Below are 13,335 nucleotides of genomic sequence, written 5' to 3'. Positions count from 1 at the left end.
CAGGTAATCGTACCACTGCTACTACTACTACTACTAGAGATCCTATCGCAAGAGCTGCTGCAACCGTTGCTCGCGGGATCGCCACTCTGCGGGAGGATCATCAACGATCAAAATTCCCCTCCGTGTGTCTGTTGCTGAAGTCGGCGATTGCTGCGCAAAGCTGCTCCTTGAAAAGAGACCCCATGGGTGGACCCAATCGCTGTCGCGCGCGCGCATTCCGCTGTGCAGGATGATGGATGATTTCAATATGGTACTATTCGAACATTGCCTTGTTATAAAACTGAGAATCCCCACCTCATTGGGAAGAGACCTTGTATTTCTGTACCAAATGCGCGGCTGATGGGTACTTGGGATCCGGATAGATGGTAGATTCAGTGCCACATTTGCCGAGATTCTTTAAGGTCCCGGAAAATGTTGTATCACGTCTTTGTAGAGTTTGCCGAGATCTCGGTGAATATTTTTGGTTGCTAAGGTTCGACGAAACTGTCAATGTCAAGGGACAGTTTGGTTATTAAGGTCGATGAATTGGATAATGTATATGTAGAAAGATTGAAGTCAACGGAGATGATCTGTTCCGAAGATCAAGGACGATCTACGATAGCGATCCCAAGTGCCCAGCTAACTGTCGCTTTTGTGCAGTCGTATACTCTAAGAATTCCAACTGTTCCGTTGTCTTTGCAATAACTGACGTTTCTTTCAGGATATATTTAACAATGATTTTACTTTTCAGCCTAATGCCCCCTTTTGTCTTCCTTAAGGCCCCTGATTGAAGGTTTGAATGATTATCCGCGCGCTAATCATTCAAACGATCTATAGTTAAGGCTTGATGTTAAGTTACGTGTAAGGTTCCGTTGTAGTTTCCAGTCGGTCTAATATGTATGTTTTCCCCTCTCTCTTGTCACTTTCTAATCACTTCTCGTGCGTAGATTCGCAAGGACTTCCTGGCGATGCTTCGGGAACACAGTGAGATCAGCCGTCATTCGCGGTTTCACGACGTCCGTAAGCGGCTAGAATCGGACAGCCGTTATCGGGCCATATCCGACTCAGCTCTGCGTGAAGATCTCTTCGAGGAGCACATCAAATATCTGAAGGACGAAAAGAAACGAGCCAAGGAGAAGGACCGCAAAAAACGCGATCGTCGATCCAGTGATCGCCGTGGATCTTCACGGGATCGATCGGAATCAAAGGAACGTAATCAGGTATGACTAGATTCAAAGCTCGTTACATTTTGGAACGAACTAAACCGAGTTTCTTCTATTCCACGCAGGAGGATGGCGAGCACCCGCAGACGTCGGACGACGAAGCCGAGCGGCAGCAGAAGGAGCGCGAGAGGAGACTCCGCGCCGAGGCAAGTATAAAAGAGCGTGAAAAAGAAGTCCAGCGGACGCTGGCTACCCATCTTAGGGACAGGGACAAGGGACGTCAACAGCACCAACGGGACGAGGCCATCCGGCACTTCAACGCGCTGCTGGCCGATTTGGTTCGGAATGCGGATCTCACCTGGAAGGAAGTGAAGAAACAGCTGAAGAAGGATCATCGCTGGGAGCTGGTCGAGCTGCTCGATCGTGAAGATCGCGAAGGGTAAGTGCTTAGGTTATTTGACGCTAAACCTCAAACTTTGTATATAGACTCTCTCAATAGTGTAACTCGTAATCAATAAAACACGTCTTACTGGTTCTACCCCATTTGCCACAAGGACATATGGCACAGCGCGCTTTATCACGTTATGCATCCAGAGAGACGGTAAGAGATGTTGACTTTCCACTGAATTATAATTCCCTTAAATTTCATTTTCTAAGAGAAATCAAAACATTTGTACTGGAAGTCGGAAACCCAAATGGCGAACGCATCCTTAATGTTGACCGATTCCCGCTAATTGTTGGATGGTTACCACTGGTAGTTGAAATTTTATATATGTAATGTATGTATGTAATCTATAACATTATCTATAACATTAAATCTGAACAAAAAATATCTCAGGGTAATAACCGGTCTGATGACTGGGCACTGCCCAAGCAGATATCACTTAAATAAGATTGGTAAAATTCAATCTTCTGAATGTCGTTTTTGTCAAACGGAAAACGAAACTGCTGAACACATTCTATGCAAATGTGGAGTACTATATAATTTAAGGTCGTCAATATTAGTGTGAGATTTGGTTGAGTGTATGAACAGGTCTGTCGATCAGCAGTACGAAAAACCACACGAAAGAACACGAATGTCAAATAGAGAGAGAAGAGCGCGTCTTGACTTGAACGGACGGGCGCGAGAATAACAGCGTAATCCTAAATTCTAATAAAGTTGTAATCATTCGAAATCACGTTTAATTAAATTATTTCCGTAAACATCACAATGGCGACGAGTATGTAACGCGAGTTGGTGACGTCGTGGTTGCGGAAAATAAAGAAAACAGAGTAGTTAAAAGGACCGCAGAAAACGGGATCGATTTTCCGGGGAAGTGCAAAGATGGCGGCCACTGCAGCGTTTCGCACCTTCGATGCGGAGGTGGAAGAATGGCAACTGTATCGAGAGCAGCTGGAACAGTTTTTCGTCACGTCCAAGGTTACAGACGACATGAAGAAGGCGGTTTTGATTAATCATCTGAGCTCAAAAACCTACAAGCTCTTGAGGGATTTATGTACACCGGATCAGCCAAAAGACAAAAGTTTTGCCGATTTGTGTAAGATGCTGACGACGCATTTTACTCCCCCGGTCGTGATTCACAAGGAGCGAAGACTATTTTTTCGAGCAAAGCGGCACGAAAATGGTCACGAGACAGTCAATCAATGGATAGTGCGGATTAAAAACCTAGCGGCGAACTGCAGATTTGGCGATGCGCTTACGCACAACCTTATAAACAAATTCGTGGACGGATTGGATGGTAAGGCGTACGACAGGGTTTGTGAGGAGGATGAGAAACTGACATTGGAGAAAGCCCAGGAGTTGGCGCTGAAGTATGAGTCGGACGATACAGCGATTCAACTGATGTTCGTCAAGGACAAGAAACATGTAAACACGAAGGCTAACAGCAGTGGGAAATCGGAACAACGGCTGGATTACTCGAGAGGAAAGTGTTTGGCATGTGGAAGGGCCGGTCATTATCGACGGGACTGCCGGTTCAAGGAATATGTATGCAAAAAGTGCAACAAGAAGGGCCATCTCCAAGCGGCTTGTGAGTACCAGCGAAATTTCTACCTGTCTGCGGAGCATCAGGCGACTCCGCAGGCGACTCCACAGGACGGCGACAACAGGAATAACGAAACGGACCAAGTCAACCTTCAGCAAAATTACATAAGTAAGTGTGGTACTGCTAATTTGTACAATTTGTCAGAGAAAGATAGGGCAAAGGACTGGTTCAAAATCGAGGTTATGATAGGGATAGACACATTCATGATGGAACTTGATTCGGGGGCGGGACTTTGTGTGATTTCTGAAGAGTTCTATAGGCAGAAATTGAATAAGTGGCCTTTGGAAAAATCGGGTTTGCAGTTACAATTGTATTCTGGGGACAAAATGCAAGTTGCAGGGGTTGTGTTTCTACCTCTGACATATAGTGAAAAGACGAAGCAAATTTTGTTTGCGGTGGTGAATGGGCGGGGACCTCCATTACTTGGCAAGAATTTCATGAAAGCTTTCAACATGCAGCTGACAGTCGTAAATAATGTTGCAGTTCATGGGCACGAAGCTGAGTTGGCGCGTATTCTACAAAGACATGAAAACTTGTTCTCTAACGAATTGGGGTGTTACGCGTACGGAAAAATCAATTTGCAACTGACTCCCGATGCTCAACCAACATTTAAGAAGCCCAGGCAGGTTCCCTTCAAGTTTCGCGATCAAGTAGCTGGTGAGCTGGACAAGATGGAAAGGGAGGGCATAATTACCAAGTGCGATAGCAGCGAATGGGGTACGCCGTTGGTACCAGTTGTGAAACCGGACTCGAGTATCAGGTTGTGTGGGGACTATAAAGTGACCTTGAACAGCTATTTGCAGGACGTAAAACATCCGTTGCCCACAGCAGAAGAGATTTTCTCAAAATTGAACGGTGGCCGGAGGTTTTCCAAATTGGATTTGTCAAAGGCGTACAATCAATTCGAGTTAGACGATGATTCTAAAGAAATGTGTGCCATATCTACTACCCAAGGGGTGTATCGAATGAACCGTTTACCCTTCGGTGTGAAACCGGCATCAGGAATAGTTCAGCGGGAAATCGAGAAGTTGTTATGTGGTGTCGAGGGGGTGTCTAACTTCTTGGATGATGTGCTTATTGTAGGATCGAAGACGTTCATTGAATTCCAACTGAAATACTTTTATGTAAGTTTCACGTTTTATATTTTCTTGCAATCCAACACACGCCATTCACGTCTCACACTTCGCTTCGTTACTCTCGATCTGCCACCACACTTATATCCGATGACATTCATGACAGGGCTGTCTAACTTGATCTCTTTATATAAAGGGCCAATGCGCCTCTAGACTCTACATCCCCCCTATACATTAAAGACATTAACTTCATCGAAATGATATTCACCTAGTTCTCCTAAATGATTAAGATCCTGCCTAATGTCATCCTATCGTCGTGATTGCTTCGCTACAGTGCTCTGTGTCAATGATCCACGCTAGATGCCCAATTCAATCGACCTCCCTTGACAATCAGTTTTATTAAGTTCAACAATCTCAAATTTATTTGAAAACTACCGACCAAAACCTGCTCTGCTCAACAACCTACACATCTGCTCCCTTATGTTTCCCTTCCCAGTAGTCATAGCATAGCACCTTCACTTTGTGCATACAGATGCTTCGCTGATACACGGCAGCTCATCACAATCACCGTCCAAGTATATACAAGGCCTTCGCAATGTCAGCTGTATAGTGCATTGCCGAGTTGTCGGCGAAATGGATCTTCTGTTCCAGACCTAGTCGTGACTGTCAGCTTCCGTCAGCCACCCAAGTATGGTCTTGTTGATCCGTTCCTCTCCTCCACTTTTCGAAAACCAACTAAGTGTAGTCCTGAGTCGATCCTCTAGTACTCGCAGTATTTCCTTGTTTCTTCGCCAATGCAATAAGGTCCATTATACATCTTGATCATCTATGAAAAAATCAAATCTGCAGAACATTTAGTGCAAAGACCTCCCGTATAAAATCAATTCCAACGAAACTGTCGACGATAATGGTTCCATGAAATTTACCTCAACATCTGACCAGAACCCACATTTCATTGTAGTTATTTATTGACGTGATCCATGTGCTACTTCTGCAATTTCCAATACATTCTAAATCACGCTGCCTTGTATAAATGTGCAAATTTGCTTCCCAACTCCATTGATTTCCATCGCAGCAAATACAACTAACTTCACCTATTCAGGTATACAGTTCAAACCCTTCAACCTGAATCGTCTTAGCAGAATCTGTTTCGTAGCGAACACCTGGTACAAACCCTCCAACATTGCACGCCATTACATAGTAAACCGGTAACCGAAATGCCTAAATACTCTAATACTCTCCAAACATTGAATGCTACAGACAAATAGTGTTTGTTTGAGTTCTACTACCAACAACACATGTCAATCGAATATCCAATAATTCAGTCCATGGTCCCAATTAACCATACATAACCCTCTGAAAAAACTCAGGTGTACAGCTTACTTTAAACAAGTCATGTATCGTTAAAACGTTGTCACGGTCGTGTGTACGCGGAAATTCCTAACCGATGAAGGGCATCTTCAGCATCAATCTTCGAGAATTCCTCTGAGTCACCTCATGAACCTCGAAAACCTTCCAGTCACAGCGGCTCGTAACATGCAGAACTTCGTGATGTACTCGTCACGGCATAGCCGACGAAGTATTTATGGGCGCGAATCAGATTCGATGATGTCTCGTTTGGGGGGCACCCTTGAACTGGTGATACTGTAGCCTCGATCCACTATTATATCTTCCGTGCGTTCAAATCTTTCACAGATCAAGCCACCAGAACACCTTATTAGCACTACCAAGAATGTAGCTGTAGTTTTTCTCAGATACCTCGATTTCTACTTTAATTATTTCAATAATCTCCATGGAATCCCTTGGTGTGTAAGTCAGCAGTGCTATATCTGCCTCAGCACTCATACACCACATGCCGATGAACAGATTCATTTAGTTCTACTCTCATTTACACTATCTGTGACATCAGCTCCAAAATTAACATTGGGATCGAACCCATTTCAGCAATATCTACGAACCACTCTGAAACTAATCCGTAACACTATTGATTTAGTGACTGTTCAAAACTGATGGACGATTTTACAAACTTTCCTTAATGATGGAGGCGCTTCTTTCCTTCTAAGTTTTGGTCATGGCTTCGGTCCAATTATAGTAACTGCACGAATTCCCAGGGCTGATCCATTCACCTCCAAACGCAGAAACTCTAGGATGTTAATGAGGTCATCTACGGAGGAACTGTTCAAAATAGTTGCTCAAGAATACTATTATACAGTGTTGCTATACGAAGGATCTACTACATGTGGAACTTGACTCACTCACGGCAGCACCTTTTCTAAAACTGAGCTGTTCCGCGTGTTTAACCTGCTATCCAAACGTTAGGCTATAAAGAAGACCTCAAACCGTTCTTCCCAGACTCTTACTACGACGACAGACGGTTCTTTTCCTCTGCCACATCAGATAATGGTGTCATCTATTTGTAAAGTTGTATGGTAATTATGTTCCCAGCAGTGTCAAAACAAAACTATACATCAGCTATGTGCCACTATGCAAATTCCTTCGCAATAATCTAGCATATAATTTCTACATGAATATTGTTCATTTACTTTGAAAGTGAATTCCAAGGTAGTTTGCCTGAACTGTCTCGGAATCACCGTTCAATTTCAAAAACGTTTTCATGCGTTGATTTCTTCAACCGACCTTTTAAAATGTATTCTCTAATATATTTTGTATGAAACGCTCATCGAAATTGCATATTCTAAACTAATAGATCAGAAATTTTCCAAAATTCCTAAAACCAAAACTGTTCTATTCTGTTAACTTTTTTTTTTTGAAGATGCATAGGAACACCTTCCGACAATGCTTCTTCATCGTCTGGCAGCATGAGCAGCATAAAAACGACACCAACCGCAAGAGGGAATCCCTCGCACGCGTTGCTTTAACGATAAATGTATAACAGTGTGTCATTTGTTTGCTGTCTCGTTCTTAAATCGAAAGAAGATTTTCCGGAATGACGGATCCAATTCGTCGAGTTCAGTTAGCAAATCTCTGCAGAATACATCATGGTGAGATGTTTATACCTTCCTCCCACTTGACCTCCGACCCCTGATCAATATTGCACTAAATGCATTATGATAGATTATGATAATCGATGTTCAACAACTATCCTACCCATCACCTACAATTTTCATAGAAATTATGTTTCTAGTTCACATGTGTTTTTGTTTTGGAAATAAATCATTTATATTGTGGAACTCAACCATTTTAAGAGTGGTACACAACTGTAGAAACAGTACCCGATCATTATTTTTTTTATTATGTTGTACTCCTCTGGTTCGTGTTGATAATCAACTATTTCCCACAACACATACTGACCTATAATCTCGCCTATAATTAGTTTCAAAAGTATAGTCACTCTCAAAGTACGAATACTAGACACAAACATAGACAAACAGACGTAACACTTTGAACATTTTTCGATTCCAATCATAGTCACGGAAACATGTCATCAGTTCACTATCCAGTTACTGGATCACCCTATAGAAGTCACTTCTTAAGATCGAAACAGTGTCGACACAGCATTCTCAATTCTCGCATAAATCCAGAACAAATACATGTTCGACCATCTCCACACTACCGATCATGGGTTTAGAACAAAGCCAAAGTCCAATACAATACAAATGTAATTTCTCTTCATTTACAAGGACACCCAAAATTCGGACCAATCAATCACTCTTCCGCAAAACCACTCCTCTTTACCTACCAATTAGGTACAAAACTACCTCTTTTCAGCTACCAATTAGGTACAAAACCACACATATTTGGACCAAACCTAAGCCATTTTAATTATGGTATCTAAACAATCCACATTTGGCCCCAAGCCATCTAATTTATACTACAATATCTCCCTTCCTGGTACAGAACCATTTCACAACTGGTACAAAACCATTCCATCCCTTTGCAAACGAACACCTCTTGTTTTAGAACAGAACCATTTCATGAATGTGCACATATGGTGCAAAACCACATCTCGTGCGAAAACGCTCTATCTCTGGTACAAAACCATTTCACACCTGGAACAAAAACCTTTGCAAACAAGCAGCTCTTGATTTGGTACAAAACCATTTCTCGTTCGGTACAAAACCGCATCTGGTGAAAAACAACTCTATCTTTGGTACAAAACCATTTCTCGATTGGTACCAAACCACCTCACAACTGGTACAAAAACACATCTGGTACACAACCATTAGGTTCACGGTACAAAACAGTTTCACGTTTGATAAAAAAAACCATTTCTTTTTCGGTACAAAACCTCTTCACATCTGGTACGGAAACTTCCAATTATTTGTAATACATTGTCTGGTACAAAACCATTTCACTTTGGTACAAAACCATTTCTCTCTTGCGGTACATAACCATCTCACATCTGATACAAAACTTTCTCTTTTTATCTTTAATTAGACATCTGTTCGTCTAGAACAAAACCATTTTACTTTCGGTACAAAACCGTTCTATAACTGGTACAAAACCATCTCTTGTTTTTTTTCTTCAAGCAATTCTCGTTTGGTACAAAACCATCACAATTTCAAAACATACTCATAACTTCAACGTCAAACAGACGCGCCAACTTGGTCAAATTATTGGGGGGGGGGGGGGGGGGGCAAAACCATGCTTGCCCCCCCCCTAAGTTGGCGCCTATGACGTCAAATATTATTACTTAAAACAATATAAACTTCAATATTTTAGTATAAACCACTCATTTTATTTACCTTAATACACAGAAAATGTTTTTTCGACAAAGTCAATTTAGCCGCAAAACAATAACATTTGCCCCACTGTGATTTTTTCCCACTCTGAATCCAGATAGGGAGTATCAGGACTGTACCACTTGGTTCAACTATGTCGACCACGCATCGAGCGGGCCCGGCCAATCCAAACAACACAATAAATGATCACGGCCCATGCCGGATGGCAGCACATCCAGCTTTCCACTATCACACTCACAAAATATGCGTAGCATGCATACTTTGCCTCTTGCATCCTCCTGCCGTCACCCAATGAGAGTCTATTATATTATTATATTATTATATTATTATATTATATTATTATTATATATACTCTCATTGGCCGTCACCCCCATCAACAACATCGGGAGAAAAATCAACAATCATGGTCGACTAAGAAACATTTGCACTATCGGGGAAGGGTGCTCCTTCCTCTCTTTCCAGAAAAACACTCTTTTTCGGTACTCACCGCAACAGCAAGAGACAGCCTTTAATCCTGAGGTGCACATATGTAAATACCACTGCCAGCGCTTGGGCTTCGACGGACAACTGGCAGAATTCGCAACTGTTTTGAAATTCTTAATATTCACCACTTTTTCTTCCCTCTTCAATGTGTTTTTGTCCTCGTCGCCAACTGTAGGATCGAAGACGTTCATTGAATTCCAACTGAAATACTTTTATGTAAGTTTCACGTTTTATATTTTCTTGCAATCCAACACACGCCATTCACGTCTCACACTTCGCTTCGTTACTCTCGATCTGCCACCACACTTATATCCGATGACATTCATGACAGGGCTGTCTAACTTGATCTCTTTATATAAAGGGCCAATGCGCCTCTAGACTCTACACTTATCACTGGAGCGACAGACGAAGAACATTTGAGGCGTCTAGAGCAAGTATTCAGCATTCTTGAAAAGGCAGGCTTGAGACTAAATAAGGATAAGTGCCAGTTTTTCAAAGATAGAGTGACATTCGTAGGGTACGTAATCACGGAGGATGGTTTACAAAAAACGGACGATAGGATTGCAGCGATACGGGATGCCCCCGAACCGGTAAACGTGACAGAAGTCAGGGCTTTTGCAGGACTGGTTAATTATTACGCGAAGTTTATAAATGGTCTTGCGGATATCATGAGTCCGTTGTATCACCTACTACGCAAGGGAGTGAAGTTTGAATGGAGCGATGAATGTAGATCGGCGTTTCAAAAAATCAAAAGTGAGATTTGCAAAGATGTCACTTTGGCGCATTTCAATCCTACGGCGGAGATTATTCTAACATGCGATGCTTCGAACAAAGGGATATCGGCAGTGTTGAGTCAAAAGGAAGGGAATGTGGAAAGGGCTGTAGCTTTCGCCTCTCGGATTTTGCACCCATCAGAAGTAAACTATAGTGTCATTGATCGAGAAGCTCTGGCAATAGTGTATGGTGTTAACAAGTTCTACCAATATCTGGCCGGAAACCATTTTTGCATAAGAACTGATCATAAGCCTTTATTGAGTATCTTTAGCCCGAAGAAAGGAATCCCAACGATAGCCGCTAGTCGTATGCAAAGATGGGCTCATTTTCTCTCAGGATTCAGCTACGATATCGGACATGTTCGATCTCAATCGAATATCGCTGATTTTTCGTCTCGCTTCCCGGTAGAATCCTGGAAAATATGGAAAGAAGAAGATTCTTATTTGAATTTCATCAACACTGATGAATGTGGACTGGTCGACGTGTCGATTTTGGCCGACGAATCTGGTAAAGATGCGCAGCTCAGCCAAGTCATAGAGGTACTAAGGGGAACGACAAGTGATCAGTTCTTGGAAGGAAATCCGTATTTGAGGTTTATGAATGAATTCTCGCTCGAAAAGGGTGTTGTTATGCGTGGATGCAGGGTTGTAGTTCCAGTCAAACTGAGGAATCAGGTGCTGAAGAAACTTCATCAGTCTCATCTTGGCATAGTGAAAAGCAAAAGTGTGGCACGTTCTTGTGTGTGGTGGCCGAACATCGATCAAGATATTGAAAGGTTTTCCCAAAATTGTTCGCCCTGTCTTCTTCAAAGCTCTTCACCACCAAAATCGGAGTTAGGGGGCTATTTTATAACTCGAGTCGACCGTAATTTCATGTGACTCGATAGTTGTCGAATTATACAAAACGAGTTAGTCGATGGATGTCGAGTAAATAGTCTAGCACAACGAATGCTCGACTCACTAAAATGACTCGATGAAAACGGTCGGCCACCTGTCATCGCACAGCAATCAGTGCCTGCTGCGCACAGCAATCAGACAGAATGATGTGAAATTTTGAATTTTTACCAAAGCCATGTTGGTGCGCGTAGGGATTTTTTTTGCATTTTATTAGTAAAACTACTCTAGAATATTAATTGGAATCCGTTTTAAACCCTCCATCAGTCGCGCCAAAAAGAGATACACGAGCGATCGCGTCGGGTATTCAGTACACGGCATACGCTTTAAATTATGGTTGCAGTACTAGATAGCATATTGGTGTATTAGGCAAAAATGTCCAGCTGATTATGAGTGTTTGGTAGCTTGGTTGGTAGTGGACATGTAGAACCGACCAACCCGATCTGGTCCTGCCGCGAGTGTCGGAACGGCCCCCGCGGAAACCTTGGCATTCAGTCAAGGCCGGCTTGGTCAGGACACCAAAGCGGCGGCTCTTTCTTGATGATTCATCATATCCATCATCTTAGCGAACCAACGGCCACCCTGGTGAACCCGTGGCCACCGGAATGTGCCCTGGAGGAGCTAGCTTCGAAGAAATTTTGACGATAGTGCCAAAACTAGGCATGCGAAGGCCCTATATTCACCATTTTTCATATATGTACACCATCTTATTATCCATAAAAAGGATTAATGACCTCCCTGGCCAACCCGTGGCCACCGGAATATGTTCTGGAGGAGCCTGCTCCGAGGACGCTTTGGCCATAGCGCCAGATCTTCTATCTTTTTATGTTTATCCTGTGTTTAGGTGATCAAAACCTGATTCTTCGCCTGTAGGCATCTAAGAAACTGAAACCAGGAATTGCGTCGAAATGAACCGATTACACTCAAGGAATTCCTCCAGAAATTCCACTAGGGATTCCTCCAGGATTCCTCAAAAAAATTCTCTAGCAATTCCTCCAGATATTCCTCTAGGAATTCCTACATAATTCCTCTAGGAATTTCTCCGGCAATTCCTCTGAGAATTCCTCTGGAAATTCCTCTAGGAAATCCTCTAGGAATTCCTCCAGGAGTTCCTCTAGGAATTCCTCCAGGAATTGTTCTAGGAATTCCTCCAGGAATTGTTCTAGGAATTCCCTCAGGAACTCCTCTAGGAATTCCCCCAGGAACTCCTCTAGGAATTCCTCAAGGAACTCCTCTAGGAATTCCTCAAGGAACTTCTCTAGGAATTCCTCGAGAGACTCCTCTAGAAATTCCTCCAGGAATTCCTCCAGAAATTCATCTAGGAATTCCTCCAGTAATTCCTACAGGAATTCCTACAAGAATTCCTCTGGGAATTCCTACAGGAATTACTCCAGGAATTCCTCTTGGATTTCCTCCAGGAATTCCTCCAGGAATTCCTCTAGGACTTCCTCCAGGAATTCCTCTAGGAATTCCTCCAGAAATTCCTCTAGAAATTCCTCCAGCAATTCCTCCAGAAATTCCTCTAGAAATTCCTCCAGCAATTCCTCTAGGAATTCCTCCAGAAATTCCACTAGGAATTCCTCCAGAAAATCCTCTAGGAATTCCTCCAGAAATTCCTCTAGCAATTCCTCCAGGAATTCCTCCAGAAATTCCTCTACGAATTTCTCCAGAAATTCCTTTAGAAATTCCTCTTGGAATTTCTCCAGAAATTCCTCTAGAAATTCATCTAGGAATTTCTCCAGAAGTTCCTCTAGAAATTCATCTAGGAATTTCCTCAGAAATTCCTCTAGGAATTTCCTCAGAAATTCCTCTAGGAATTTCTCCAGAAATTCCTCTAGGAATTTCTCCAGAAATTCCTCTAGGAATTTCTCCAGAAATTCCTCTAGGAATTTCTCCAGAAATTCCTCTAGGAATTTCTCCAGAAATTCCTCTAGGAATTTCTCCAGAAATTCCTCTAGAAATTTCTCCAGAAATTCCTCTAGGAATTTCTCCAAAAATTCCTCAAGAAATTTCTCCAGAAATTCTTCTAGGAATTTCTCCAGAAATTCTTCTAGGAATTTCTCCAGAAATTCCTCTAGGAATTTCCCCAAATATTCCTCTACGAATTTTTCCAGAAATTCCTCTTGGAATTCATCTAAGAATTCCCCTAGGAATTTCTCCAGAAATTCCTCTAAGAATTCCCCAGAAATTCCTCTGAGAATAAATCCAGAAATTCCTCAAAA

General features: G+C 42.4%; 1 protein-coding gene across 1 annotated transcript in view; it reads left to right on the top strand.

Annotated features, from left to right (window-relative positions):
• LOC109401254 (transcription elongation regulator 1) overlaps positions 1-13,335 on the top strand; it is a 38,932-nt gene that overhangs the window by 16,973 nt on the left and 8,624 nt on the right. The window contains exons 4-5 of the mRNA XM_019673722.3: positions 927-1,199; positions 1,268-1,581. Of these exons, the coding sequence (XP_019529267.3) occupies positions 927-1,199; positions 1,268-1,581 (587 nt within the window). The remainder of the gene's footprint in view (positions 1-926; positions 1,200-1,267; positions 1,582-13,335) is intronic.

This window comes from Aedes albopictus, chromosome 3, assembly GCF_035046485.1.
Source record: "Aedes albopictus strain Foshan chromosome 3, AalbF5, whole genome shotgun sequence".
In the NCBI taxonomy this organism is placed as follows: domain Eukaryota; kingdom Metazoa; phylum Arthropoda; class Insecta; order Diptera; family Culicidae; genus Aedes; species Aedes albopictus.
Note: the sequence above shows the minus strand (reverse complement) of the source record. Positions and strands in the feature narration are given on the sequence as shown.